Consider the following 15,565-nt stretch of genomic DNA (forward strand, 5'->3'; position numbering starts at 1 on the left):
TTGTCACGGAATGAGTATGTATTTCTGCTTTCAATGTTGTTGCTTACTGACGCTGAGTATGATTTGTAGTATTAGTGGCAAGAGTACTTAGTTATTATGCTAGGTACTGTTATGCAGCAACAATATTGTATATCGAATTGCGTGTTTGTTTCTGGGAGTGTGTGATACAGTGTAACCGTACTTCCACCATACTGAATACTACTGCATTTAGTAAACTCTAGTTATACAGAATTCACTAGTAGATCCAATGATGAAAGCGCGAGAGTGTGTATTGTTCGCTTTTAAATTGTCACTAGAGTGGTAGGATGATTGTATTACACTGATTTGTACTAAAATGTATTGTTTGACGTACCTGTTAATAACGTCTCAAAACATCTGCGTGACTGCTGTTCCATTTTTAGATTTTTCAAGGAAGAATGCTTTAGTCACTAAGACTACAAAGCGTACTCACTGGCAAAAAGCAACATCATTGAAAGTAGAAATACATACGCATTCCGTGACAAGATGTAATTAAATCCAAGAGAGTATGAAAAACAGATGCAGTCTAAAATAAAGTAGAATACTAACGATATATTTACAACGCATTTAAATCGAATCGTTCACACACGGAATTGTATGCAAGAACAAAGGCACTTGAGTCCACAGCACACTCTTCGACCAAACCCGTTTCTTTTTTTTATATGAAACAAAAACAAACCATGGAATCATACTCCGCACGATATTATGGATGCACGCAAAAATAAAGCAGATTATGAGCAATATATTTACAATGCAATTCACACAAAATATCGTAATCAGGAATACAATGTGATGAAACCAGCTCCTGTGTCATGTCACATCACAAGATTTTTAGGTTTTGACATGTGCTTAGGCACACAATTATTTCCACTTGATAATGACCAGATGGTCAAAATTGAAATACTGGATTTTACAAATAATTTTACAATGAAAAAGCGAGCACATTGTTATTTACAAAATTTTACATGGGAGAGAGGGAAGTTAACCTTAGTTTTTGATTGAGGCCTGCAATATACTACTTTACAAGCTGACAAAAACTTTTCGCTTTCTAGGTACGCACTTTACTACTAGACTACGTGGCACATCCATCAAATGTAAATGAAAAATATTATGATCTAAATGGCGAATTTGAATTACAAATAAGGACTTTCGCTCCATATTTTCTCTTATTCAAAGTTCACTGACTGGCCACAAGGAGAGCTGCTGTCGTTTTATGCTACCATATCGTTGGCTGGCTGATCTGGGAGCGGGGGACCAAACAGCGAGGTCATCGGTCGCATCGGATTAGGGAAGGATGGAAGGAAGTCGGCTGTGCCCTTTCACAGGAACCATTCCGGCATTTGCCTGAAGCGATTTAGGGAAATCACGGAAAACCTAAATCAGGGTTTGAACCGTCGTCCTCTCAAATGTGAGTCCAGTGTGCTAACCACTGCATCACTTCGTTTGGTCTTCCGTATGGTAACATGGGCGCTGTCTTTCTAATGTTTTGTTTGTCTATGGCAGTAATCGCAGGAAGGTTAGCTCAGGAGAACTCAGTGATTTCGAACGTTGATTAGTTAATGAATGTCACCAGAGTAACAAATTCGTCATGCACATTTCAATTCTTCTAAAGCTGTCCAAATCGACTGTTGGTGAGGTGATTGTGAAGCGGAAACGTGAAGCAACAACCACGGCTAAACCAAGACCTCATGTACCGATGGACAGAATCTGTCGAATGCTGCAGAGAGTGGTTGTAAAAAATCGGATGACATCAGTGGAAGGAATCACTTGTGAGCTACAGAGTGCTGCCAGCGATCCGGCCAGCACAATGACTGTGGATACAGAGTTAAAAAGAATGGAGGACAACGGTCGAGCAGCGCCTCATAAAATTTCTGTAGTCAACGATACGCCATCCTTGAGGTGGTGTAAATAGCGATACCACTGGGCGATGTATGACTGGAAACAAGTGATTTTGAGTGGTGAATCGCGCTATACACTGTGGCAATCCGATGGGAGAGTTTAGGTCTGGCGAATACCTGGAGCGTTACCTGTCAACATTCGTGGAGCCGACACTGACGTACAGAGAAGGTGGGATTATGGTACGCTTGGTTTCCTAGCCAAAGTCTCGTTACTTGTATTGCGATTAAGAAAACGCTAAATTCAGAGGGATAAAAACATACACTACTGGCCATTAAAATTGCTGCACCAAGAAGAAATGCAGATGATAAACGGGTATTCATTGGACAAATATATTATACTAGAACTGACATGTGATTACATTTTCACGCAATTTGGGTGCATAGATCCTGAGAAATCAGTACCCAGAACAACCACCTCTGGCCGTAATAACGCCCTTGATACTTCTGGGCATTGAGTCAAACAGAGCTTGGATGGCGTGTACAGGTACAGCTGCCCATGCAGATTCAACACGATACCACAGTTCTCATCAAGAGTAGTGACTGGCGTATTATGACGAGCCAGTTGCTCGGCCACCATTGACCAGACGTTTTGAATTGGTGAGAGATCTGGAGAATGTGCTGGCCAGGGCAGCAGTCTAACATTTCCTGTGTCCAGAAAGGCCCGTACAGGACCTGCAACATGCGGTCGTGCATTATCCTACTGAAATGTAGGGCTTCGCAGGGATAGAATGAAGGGTAGAGCCACGGGTCGTTACACATCTGAAATGTAACGTCCACTGTTCAAAGTGCCGTCAACGCGAACAAAAGGTGACAGAGACGTGTAACCAATGGCACCCCATACCACCACGTCGGGTGGTACGCCACTATGGCCATGACGAATACACGCTTCCAATGTGCGTTCACCGCGATGTCGTCAAACACGGATGTGACCATCATGATGCTCTAAACAGAACCTGGATTCATCCGAAAAAATGACGTTTTGCCAGTCGTGCACCAGGTTCGTCGTTGAGTACACCATCGCAGGCGCTCCTGTCTGTGATGCAGCGTCAAGGGTAACCGCAGCCATGGCCTCCGAGCTTATAGTCCATGCTGCTGCAAACGACGTCGAACTGTTCGTGCAGATGGTTGTCGTCTTGCAAACGTCCCCATCTGTTGACTCAGGGATCGAGACGTGGCTGCACGATCCGTTACAGCCATGCGGATAAGATGACAGGCATCTCGACAGCTAGCGATACGAGGCCGTTGGGATCCAGCACGGCGTTCCGTATTACCCTCTTGAACCTACCGATCCCATATTCTGCTAACAGTCATTGGATCTCGACCAACGCGAGCAGCAATGTCGCGATACGATAAACCGCAATCGCGATAGGCTACAATCCGACCTTTATCAAAGTCGGAAACGTGATGGTACGCATTTCTCCTCCTTACATGAGGCATCACAACTTTTCACCAGGCAACGCCGGTCAACTGCTGTTTGTGCATGAGAAATCGGTTGGAAACTTTCCTCATGTCAGCACGTTGTAGGTGTCGCCACCGGCGCCAACCTTGTGTGAATGCTCTGAAAAGCTAATCATTTGCATATCACAGCATCTTCTTCCTGTCGGTTAAATTTCGCGTCTGTAGCATGTCATTTTCGTGTTGTAGCAATTTTAATGGCCAGTAGTGTATTTTTACAGCACTGTGATCTGCTTACAGTAGATGAAGAGTTCGGAGAAGATGGCTGCATCAGGATGACAAGGCACCCTGTCATAAAACATCGTATGTTACGCAATGGTTTGTGGATAATAACATTCCTAGCCTGCCGACAGTCTCGACCTGAACCCAATGAATCAGCTTAGGGATAAGTTACAACGGCGGCATCGCTCCAGATCCCAGCGTCCAACATCACTACATTGAAATTTCCTGGCAGATGAAAAATGTGCCAGACCGAGATTCGAAATCGGGACCTCTGCCTTTCGTAGACAAGTGCTCTACCATCTGAGCTACCCAAGCACAACTCACGATCCATCCTCAAAATTTTACTTCCGCCACTACCTCGTCTCCTATCTTGAAAACTTCACAGAAGCTTTCCTGCGAAACTTTCTGGACTTTATGGTACTCCTCTGGCTTCGGCTCCTCCGGAAGAATGGGCCGCCACTCATCCACATGCTTTCAGACACCTCACTGCAAGTGTCTCCAACAGAGTTCAAGCTGTGACAGAGGCGAAGAGTGGGCACACTCCATATTAATGTGCACTAACAAGTGTCTGGATACTTTTCATCTATAGACATATAGAGTGGGGTAAAAAGCAACACATAAATACATCTAACATGATATTTATTATTCCAAAGGCTATAGCAACAGTTATCATTACATGCCCCACAAATATATGTATATGCACTAATTTTTTTTATCTGTTACTCGTTCCCATAATGAACCCCGTATGAACTGATCTTACTCCTTGGACAACATTTAATCTAACACGGAATTCTCCATTTTTGTGGTGTGTTCGTAGCAATGTAAGTGTTAAAAATTATGTATCAACAAGCGCTGACAACGCTCCTATACCGAATATAATTTCGTAACCACCTTTAATGTCAACACAGACAGCATTAAAATGTGAGGGACTTTCAAGTGTTTATATTACAAAGAACCGATACACAATAGACACTGAAAAAACGAAATGATCGAATGGCATTGTTGGCCCGGAGGCCCCATTCACCTGAACTAAGGATACATTGGTTTCCGTTGTGTAAGCAAGCTGACATAAATGGAAAAATTTACATAATTTGCTCATTTTTTGCAATTAAAGATTTCCAAGCACAATGAAAGCACACTACTTGATTCCACGCAAACTCGAACTGAACGAACAATGAAAAGAAATGGCTACGTCTGATAAATTGCAGAAGTGTTGCACTGGTGTCGTCGTGAGAGTGAGAGATGCTCACAAAACGATGACATGACAAAAAAGATATTCCAGAGGTAACACACTGCCTAGTTTTTTGCCCAACATCGAAGGTAGGTATTTTATCTTTAACATCAAAGCAGTTCAGATGCATGCTGCCAGATTTTTTATGGGAGGTTCTATTATCCTGTTCTTTGTACCTTGGGTTCTATTAAAACGCGAATATTACGGGAATGCTATGTGAACTCAAATGCGAATCACTGGAAGGACGAAGTAGTTCTTTTCGCGGAATAATATTTGTAGAGTTTACAGAATCGGAATTTGCGACAGACTGCAGACCGATCCAACCGCTATTAAACAACTCGCGAAAGGACCGCGAAGACGTTACGAGAAGTCACGAGTCCTATGGAGACATATAGATAACCGTTTTTCCCTCTCTTCACTTGCGACTGGAACAGAAAAGAGAATGAACATCAGTATACCTTCAGCCACGCACAATATGGTTGTTTGCGAAGAAGTGGATGTAAATGTTATGGTGTTACAAAATCTTCATTATCGACACCGGAAATCAATTTCTAATATCCCAACATCGATGATCGTCTAACATCCCTAGGTCATACGGTATGTGCCATCCCACCAAATGTCTCCAGGAGCCCTCTGTCTTTTTTAGTTCAGTTTGTTCGTCGGAGATACTCGAGATTACTCAACCCTGTGAGGGCGTCGGAGATCGTTTCAATCTATGGACTGGCGTTGTCTATTTTCTGGCGCACACGACTATCTAACCTAATATGCCCACCAAAGGACGGATGATTGTCACTTGTATACACTGATGAACCAAAACAATATGATCGCTGTCCATTGCGATACTGAAGGCCGCGTCTGGCGGCGTTGTGGGTGCGAGACGCGTTAAGGAAAGTACTGTAAGCGGACCAGGGATGACTGTGGAATCTTTCTAGCGACAACACGAGCCGCAAATTTGGGAAATTAACTTATGAATGCCATTCTGACAAAGAGTAGATTACTATGGCCCACGGCCTTGGAACGAGCGTCTCCTAAACAGCGAAGCAGGTTGGCTGTTTGCTACTGTCGTCAGCATCCAAGGAAAGTGGTTAAAGAACGACTGACAACAAGAATAAGGGGAAAGTTGTTGGACGTTCACATCTCATCACAAAACGTGAACGTCGGAGGCTTGTCCACTCTGTAAAGCAGGACAGGTAAGTCCTGGTTCTAAGCATCACCTCGAAAAATAAAGTTATTTTTTGTTTACTCATTTTTATTAAAAAATTTCTTATCGAATATGGTAAATAGCCAATTTCGACTCTTTCAGACACCCGGCTTTACCTTGAACTTTTTAATAAATTATTTTTAATTTTGCATTTTTGCCTTGTGTCGATTTTTTAGTTCTGACGACTACTCATTAGAATTATAACCGGTTAACTGTAATTTATTTGCCATATGCTGTCCAGACATGTGTAAATAAAAGTGTGTGTATAATAGATCGCGTGCCCCGCCTTGAAAATGTCATATTTCATTGCTGGCAGAAAAGCGCCTGATAGCCAAAGCCCCAGTCACATGACCGTAGCAGGCCGTTGACGATCGAAAACGAAATGGCGCAGCCCATACATGAAGTAGACTCTCCTGCATTCACCGAGCGAGGTGGCGCAGTGGTTAGCACACTGGACTCGAATTCGGGAGGACGACGGTTCAAACCCAGATTTAGGTTTCCCGTGATTTCCCTAAATCGCTTCAGGCAAATACCGGGATGGTTCCCTGAAAAGGGCACAGCCGACTTCCTTCCCTAATCCGATGAGACCATGACCTCGCTGTTTGGTCTCCTCCCCCGAAATAACCCAACTCTCCTGCGTTCATGTGTTTTCTACGACGTATATATGCAGACTGAAGCGACGAACGAAAATACTTGGGGGTCGAAACGTCGATGCAGCCCGATACCCGAAATTATTTTATTCAAAATGCTTTTCGAAATTAGGAGTAGTACCATGAGGGGCTGAGGCGTGAATGGGAATTCGATTCAGGAGGGAGGCGTGCTAGGGTAGTGCGTGCAGACGTGAAAAACCCTTGTGCCAGGGTGACTTAATGGTTAGCGCATCTGCATAATGAGCAGGAGACCTGGGTTCCAATCCCGTCCTTGGTGCAAATTTTCATTCGTTGCTTCAGGCTTAATATTTTAAAAGGTCGCTGGAACCATATACGAACCATAAAATCTAGAAGGCTGTTGTATGATGTAAATTCTAGTGGAAACCTTTCTGCATTAGTTGGTAGAACTGGCATAACAGTTGTGATTCTTGTCTACGTTATGCATGCAATACCCGTAGTATAACTGAGAAGGCAGAGCTGTAGAAGACACTGACAGCAAGACTATGTTTTAGGAATCGTCTGCTAGACAGTACCATCAATTAACTACCTGAATACTACGGACGGCCATCAGAAGCAGTGAAACTAACCTTAGGGGGTATGAAGAACGCTGTCTAGACAACCTTTTTACATAAAATATCAATAGACGACAAGCCGATCCACACGACCTCCGTTCCGTTCAGGTGAATGGTGTAAATATAAAAAATATGTGTCGGCTATAACTTTAGAAAAGTTCGCGCACAACAACTATTTATCGCATGTTGCTTGGGTTTATAGAGATTTGGCAAATTCATATCTATTGTAGACCTTGCCGACAGGAAAAACACAAAATGTGAATGTGTCATTCACTGGACAAATGTACCTAAAATTGTATTTGGGGGTTTGGTCTGTACAATGCTGTCAACACATATAATGATGGCAATACTGGTACGCTGAAAATCTTGGAAAAGCTGGGAGTGAAGACTAGTTGGAACACTCAAACCATACCGGGTGAACTGGACAAGAGGGAATCAACAAAGCTGAGCTTCAGGTCCAAAAAGTGACCAAGGAGGCATGATCTTTGACGAGGAGGAAGAGGATTAATTTGGACAGTGTAGACGATGATGATAACTACAGTGCTGCTCCGTTTTTACTGATGTTTCTATTTAAATGTTTTAGTTTAATTTGTAATTACAACTTCTGAGAAGCCAAATGTTCTCAAACAAATGACCCTTTACCTCGGGAACTATAGAAGAGGGATTCCTAATTTTTTACATTTAATTTATAACACCTTTGTGATAAAACATCAGAGGAGCATTCTACTGAAATCTTCTGATTCGGTTACAAGAGACCTTCCAGACAGCGCCTCGCAGGAATCTGCTGAAGAGGGCATCTCGCTCCACGACAACGCCGCAGTTCATTCCGCACATGACAACCACACATGCTGCTCCTTTGAACCATCAAATTTTGTTTCGCCAACGTATCTTCCTGACACAGCACACAGTGACATCGTCCACTTTCGATGCCATCACGTGGCAGGCATTTCTAGAATGACAACCAAGTTACTCTTGGAGTGTTTTCTGAACAGCTGATTTCTAAAACCAAGGTCTCCGTCAAGTCATCCGACGCAAGGAATAGTGTCGCATTGAAAGTGACTGTATAAAACTCTTCAGCTCCTAACGTTTCGTCCAGAGCTGCGCTGGACATCTTCAGAGGGATGTTTCTCCTCCTTGCCGACTCGGCAAGACTCACCGGAGGCGCAGCTCTGGACGAAACGTTAGGAGCTGAAGAGTTTCATGGACCACGACCTTACATCCCGGAAGGTTTACCAGGAGATATGTCATCCGGTCGTGAAAGCCTTCATACTATGACTGTATAAAGAATGATTAACACCAACAAGTTTCAATGTCTTAACTTTTTTCCGCAGCAAATAATAAAAACTTAATGACTACGCCTCGTATTTTAAAATCGTGAAGAGTGCTGATAAATATTTTTTAACTGTCGGCTTGGATCATAATAAGGTAGCATACAACTCGCTACAATATCCTGTATTGTACTTTGCTCATAAATGCTTCAACTAAAGTGTTCCTTGGTTGTAAGACAAATGCTTGACTTAGTAATCCGTATCGGGAATCCTTTTGGTTCACACTCAGCTCACTGAGATTTAACTGAGAACTCAAATTTTTACAACTGCTCTCGCTGTTATTTTGGATAGGGATGAAAAGTTTGTATATACTGTTACATATACGGGATCGCAAATAAAACTTAACCCCGATCCTGGAGGTTTTGCGTTACCTGAGAAATTTTGTGAAAAGGTTGGTTGGTTTATTACGAGATGGCGTAAGGGGCCAAACAACGAGATCATCATACATTCGATCCAAAAGTGGTGCACCAGAAGTAGAGACGTCCACCGAGATCGTTTTCTGACCTAGTCGCGAGATTCATAACAGTGAAAGCGAGAAGGCTAAAAACGTAATGGACATCTTTTGTACCGTCGATAATCGAAGCATGATGAAGGAAACAGGGAAGTCCGCAGGCGGGCGTCCCCGGATCCCCGAGGCCTGCATGCGACAGGAAATAACCCACCAACACCTGTCCCACCACTGATCCATTACAGTCAAGAGCGTCCACTATTCAATAGAGTGCGTCACCCAGAACAGAAGATTAGGTGCGGCAGAAAGGAGGAAAACCGAATCTAAAAGCGATTAAAACGGAGTAAAACGAGGGATACAAAGTAGCTTAAGTGAAGGAGTAGGGTTGGGGATCCCCCAGACATAGCCCGAACACCATGGCCCTACTGCGGGGATAAATTAAAACCTTCCACTACCTTCACGGAGAAAACAGGCCCATTTCAACCATTCACGAATCGTCCGCCACGCCAGTATTACAGGCAATGAGCCCGATTGTGAAAAGGGGATATCTGATCACGTTATAACATTGTCACGTCGTAACAAGTTCAAATCCAACATCAAGGTCATCAGTGAAGTGCTGTGCATAGAACTGAAACCATGTTTTTTTTACGAACACCAATTTACTGCCAGAACACATGTAAACACCTGGACGGAGAGTGCTCCTATTTATACAAACATCGAATATTCCAGAATATACACGTAGCCTGTTCCAGTGTTACATTCAACAGCGCTATCAGAGTTCCTTTATCAGGGAAAATTTGATAAACCGTGGCCTCGGGAGAATGACAAATGAGAAAGCGCTAATTTTTGTAAGTGCATATAGAGAATTATTTTTCGCAGGATCCCCAAAGCATGACCTTATTGAATACGATCATTGATTGTGTAAAGGTTGTTCATCATCTTGTGTCGTGCCGAAGGGTCACTACCGAACAGAGGCTTGCTGTTTTCTGTTAAGGAGCGTGCGAGAGAGAGAGAGAGAGAGAGAGAGAGAGAGAGAGAGAGAGCTCCTTGTGTAAGAACAGACTTGTACCTCGCAGGTAATGTCATCTTCTTAACATGTTGTATCCCATTGTGAGATCATTCTGCCATTATACTTTAACTCAATGTCTCACGTTAACTCTGTACAGTTATAAATAATGCTGGCTGTGTGGTCAAAGTCGCCTAAAGCCTAAATAAATAAATAAATAAACGATCGCTAAAAGTGTGCAGATGGCAGAAGTGACAAATGCTATACAATGCAGTTCCGTTTTGTATTATCCTAAGTAATTTCTGTAACATCGCATGTTTAAATTGAGAATACAGTGAGCATAATTTTCTCCAAACATTCAACGGAGCATCATCTCACTATACATTAGTGTTCATTAGCAACTGATGAGTACCTGATGCCGATGAAATCTTAAATGGCGATATAGAAACTATGTACATCCTAATACTCACAATAATTCTAAAATGGAGCAAAAAACATTGTGACGTCGGCGTAGCGTGAAATTTTTTTGTTTTTATGCATGCCTTATAATATCTGGTCCTCAAGCCAACTTGCACCGGCTTAAAATTAGTCAGGTACCATGATGAGTAAAAATTGCAGAGGGAGACCAAGGTTTCAATACAGGAAGCAGGTCCAAATGACTGGAGGTTGCATTACTTAACGCACAGAAGGTGACTAGCACAGGATAGGCTAGCAGGGAGAGCTGCATCAACCGCCTTTAAATGAAGCTGAGAACAAACTGACCGATACTGAACTAAACTATTTATAAACACACATGTGCGCAAGTCGGTTCGGATTCACGATCACTAGACAAATCATCGAGGAAAACTTTAATTTCATACTAATATTTCATCTCCAGGGAAAATATGTATCTATTTATTAGGATCTAATGTGTTTTGGCATGAACGCAGTATCAGAGGAAAATTAACTTATATTTTATTCGTCTCATAACACATTTTATAGATCATCTGATCTTATTGTACAGCAGGCACGTCAATGTACAGTAGGCACGTCAATTTTTGGCTTATGATATACGTTGTTACATAAGCTTTTAACACTAATTTTACCAGTACAGTCGAACACAATAATTTATACCACTGCTGCAATCTAAAATTCAGAGAATCGAACGGAGATAAGAACTCGTTCCTTCCGATTACAAGTACGAGCAGGGATTAAACCGTCGGTTGGTAATGATAATCTGGTCGATGATAATTCTAAGATAGCGTGGTCCAAATGATTTCAAGTGTTGCAAATCACTTGACACTAGTATTATAAGGAGGAAAGAAGGGAGGTAATTAGTGGCTGTGCAGAAACTCGGCTTAGGGAACATATTTTTCAAAGGAACCACGCCGGTATTAGCCTTAAAAGATTTACACAGACCATAGAAGATTTAAATCTGGATGGCTAAAAGGGAATTTGAATGACCTCTCGATTGCGAGTCAAAACAACTTGTTCTATAATGTTTCGTTCACTAAACTTAACAATCTTTTATCAAATTCTAAATCTACTAATACATATTTTTTTCTGCTACAAAATGTGTCACCACTGCTGAAGTAAATTTAAGACTAGTGTAGGATTCTATTTACCCGCAAATTGTACTTTCTATGTAGATTCTGGTAATGTCCAGATATCCCCTTCTTATTCTTCAAATTTAACTATAATTTCCTGAGGCTGATGCCGCTGATAAATATTGACTGTAATAAACATCGACCCACTTCTGACTATTACAATGTATGACTAAAATTACTTTTGTCATTTTATAGACCAAACATACTTTAACAATTTATTTTTCTGCACGCTTGGGACTGCGAAAGAACTACTACCACCAGCTGAGAAAAAATTATGTATACTACTAATGTCACATCAGAGGTTTTAGTATGTATATCTCCTACTTACAAACCGCAGGGACATCAACAGAATTAGCTAAGTCAGTTGAATAGAAGCAACGTTTAAATTCATCTCCTGGAATCTTGCCAACGACACAAGTGATAAACATTATTGGAATAACAATTTTCACAAAGCTGAAAATACAGATTTCTGAATGAAATACAGTTTAGTGATTTAGATGTTCACACAAATGATAATTCAATGGGTTTAAAAGAAAAGTCTGGTAAAAAGGCAAGTTCATCACTTTCTCGAATGTTTTAATAGCAACTGTGTGAAAAATAGGCAAAAATTGAAAGAGTGGTAAATGCTCCCACATATGGATCACAATGCCTAGATTTAGAAAGATTTCATTCAGGTAAACAAAATAACTATAACATATGTACACTAGATCAACTTTTTATGCCGTAGAATTATTCCCTAAAGTTTGTGTCATCTGTCAACAGTCTCGTTAAACATACAGAGAGCAGTGACAATTTCTAGAAAAACTTTTTTTTCTTTTCAACTTTGGGATATTAACGGCATAGATATATTTGTGAAGATACTCAAACATCAATGTTTTCATACAATCAATATACAGTATGTAATCGTTTACTGGGTATTCTAAAATACCGCTTCTGAACGAAAAATATTAAAACGTACATAGGATTCATCTAATATGTACGCACCGAAATCTGTCGTAGACAAGGTCAATGCTGTGTAGATTTCAAATACAAAAATAGGAAGTCCAAACAAAGTAGGGAGAAACAAAATGAAATTCTTCGAATCACACAGCAGCTGTGGGATTTGTCTCAAACTTGAGGAGACTACACGTACGAAACGGTTCAACACGTTCTTTACCATCTCATCAAAGAAGCATAGAAGACAGCGTTATTACTCTGTGATCATATTATTTTGATTTGTAACTGCCGCTTACTTTTGCTACTTAAACATAACCTGTTTATTTGTAAACAGTGCAGCGCATGTACACAAATGACGTATACTGTAAAGTAACATAAGACGCAGAACTTACCATTTCCAGCTTATAGGTGGCACAAAATCATTGATTTGTAGGACTGGAAAGCCATACTATCTTCCTTCACAAACATCATTCTACAGACACCTGCTCATGATGAGAATTTCCCACGGCCCCTTTCCCACGCAAGTCGGCGCTTGCCAACATATGAATGGCAGCTTTCCCCGTCAAGCTTTCGTTTTATAGTGTAAATTTCGAGGCAAGAGACGTAGATAGGGCTTTGTTGATATACTTGAGCTAGTAACCTTGAAAATTGTGGTCAGAATCTACAATCATTCGAGATGAATTATCGCTATACTATTCCAAGTTTTTACCAAAACTCTTTCTGTGACGAGAGACGCTGACAACTGTGTGGGAAGTACAGATACATCAATAAAAACAAGACTACAACAAAGGAAACTAGATGATGCTTTGTAACGGAAAAGTGTGACTGTGTCATTGCAGGGTCATTTCCACATTACAGGAATTTAGATGTTCTTTACAAACGAATGTAATCCCTTTCTGCGCCCAAATACAACATATTTTATTTGTTGAATTACGTGATTCGTTTCTTTGTGTAGGACCTGTACTAACATTGACCACGGAAAGGTGCAGCCAACATTCCGGATATGGTGTACATATGATAAAAAAAAAAAAAAATCATTTCACAAGTTTGTTTGTTTTGTTGCAATCGACTGACAGTTTGTTTTGTTTGAAGAGTGCGGTTACTGCAAGATGATTAATTAGGAATGTTGAGTGTTCAGGGTATAAAGTTATGGAATAATTATTGTACATCACTTTATAATACACTGTTACGAGCTGGTAATTGCAAATCTGTGCTTTGTTTAACTCTTTAAAAGCAGTACCTATGTAAACAAACACTAACGCTAGCAGTGTCGAAGATCATGAAAACAAATTAAATGCTTTTATTTATTGGTAAGTGGGAATCAAATTTTGTACCACGAGTATGTTTATTAGTAGTGAGCGGGGGACATTCATAAGAACGTTTAAAAATTAAAAAGAAATAATTCTGAGAGGACGATTAATAAAAAAAATTCCCATTGCGGAGAACGTTGATGTTTTCATCAGTTAAAATAGTGTATGAAAACTATTACAAATCTTCCTGAATACGTGAGGCCAATAGAGAAGTTCAGTCCAGTAGTTAAGAATTTTCAAGTCAGATGGGACACAGACTTTATTAAAAAATTACCGGGCATTTTATATGTGACAAGTTTTTATTTGTGTGTAATTATGATGAAGGTTTTATACAGTATACCGTTATCGCACTTTTGTGCCTCTTAAGTACAACAACCAGTACCCAATTTATTTATGTTCCAACTTACCTTTTCTTTATGTTCAATTAATTCACTTTTGAACTTTTTGACCACTTTCAGTAGTGGATACACTGAAGTGTTTACCATGTAGATACGAATAATATTATAATGTTACATAATATAAATAGAATTTTAAACAGAAATTGGTTATTAATCATTATCAAAGTTGTAATTATTGTAGAAGTTCTGTTTCCTGTTGTTAAAGTAAATTTAATTTCTAGTGTAAACAGACATCATAGTAACAAGTATTTAAGTCTGTGTATTGTAATGAACTTCACTGAATCCATTTTTATTTAATGCAAGTGTTATTGTTTCACATGAAAGTTACAGAAGTGATCTATTTTGTGTTGTTAATTAAATACCTAACACCTAAAATTGAAAGTAAGTATGCATTGTATACATATTCCTCACCTTCTCCTTCTGCTCCACAAATTCTTTTGTGAAAGACAAGTGTTGGCATTCATTTCCCACGGGAAAACATTCCAAGCAGAACTTCATTCTCCTCCAACTACAAGGCCAAGGAAGCAACTTGCCTGTTCCCACCATCCCCACCCTATTCTTCTTCTCTTACTCATGCATTCCTCTCAGTGGCATGAATGACCTAAGATTGTAGTTATCAGATGATTTTCTTAAGTAGCCAATTGTGGCTTAACAGTTGTGCAGATGTGTTTACCTTGTTTGTTTGTGAACAGAGTTGCTCATGCTACTTCTTTTGATACAGAAAATAATTCTGTTTCTTTCTGTTTAAACAGAATGGGTTTACAGATTTAAAAACATGCACAATGGGTGTACATGGACTGTGGAATCTTATCGAGCCATCAGGGAAAATAGTGCCTTTGGAGACACTTGAAAATAAAGTTCTTGCTGTTGGTATCCTTTTACTCAGTTCCTTCTCTTTTGTTTGGAGTATTTTTTGGTAGTAAATGTAAGGTAAAGTTTGTCTACATTCAAAGAATTACTAATTATTGTTCAGTAATCAATAATGTGTAGAACAGCTAATTGTTTTGGGAAAACTGCCTTAGTGCTAGGCAAAGTAAAATATGTTCTCAGTGATTTAAAAATGTGTTTTTGAATAGATATAAATACAGAGATAAATTAATTTTCATTTATTAATGGATTAAATGCATCCCAAAGATTCTGAAACAATATATTCTGCTTTAAATTATTTTGATTCTGTACAAGAATGTAATAAATATTGTATTTTTCCTTTATATTTGACTTCTAATTTGTAAATTCCAAACTCAATTAAAGTTGGCAATATTTTTTAATCTGACTGGACTGTATTGTTACTAGCACAATGACAATA

General features: G+C 40.1%; 2 protein-coding genes across 4 annotated transcripts in view; one reads left to right on the forward strand and one right to left on the reverse strand.

Annotated features, from left to right (window-relative positions):
- LOC124777848 (suppressor of hairless protein) overlaps positions 1–13,283 on the reverse strand; it is a 213,019-nt gene extending 199,736 nt beyond the window's left edge. Inside the window, exon 1 of the mRNA XM_047253384.1 lies at positions 12,944–13,283. The gene's annotated coding sequence lies outside the window, so the exon portion shown is untranslated. The remainder of the gene's footprint in view (positions 1–12,943) is intronic.
- Positions 1–15,565, forward strand: part of LOC124777847 (DNA excision repair protein ERCC-5 homolog) — a 147,981-nt gene that overhangs the window by 62,988 nt on the left and 69,428 nt on the right. Inside the window, exons 1-2 of one of the 3 annotated variants that reach the window (XM_047253380.1) lie at positions 13,608–13,861; positions 15,012–15,129. In XM_047253380.1, the coding sequence (XP_047109336.1) occupies positions 15,042–15,129 (88 nt within the window). In that variant the 5' untranslated portion in view covers positions 13,608–13,861; positions 15,012–15,041. Of the gene's footprint in view, positions 1–13,607; positions 13,862–15,011; positions 15,130–15,565 lie in introns of those variants that run through there. The other 2 variants (XM_047253381.1, XM_047253383.1) reach the window with 2 other exon arrangements.

Source organism: Schistocerca piceifrons, chromosome 2, assembly GCF_021461385.2.
Source record: "Schistocerca piceifrons isolate TAMUIC-IGC-003096 chromosome 2, iqSchPice1.1, whole genome shotgun sequence".
NCBI classification, from domain to species: Eukaryota; Metazoa; Arthropoda; class Insecta; order Orthoptera; family Acrididae; genus Schistocerca; species Schistocerca piceifrons.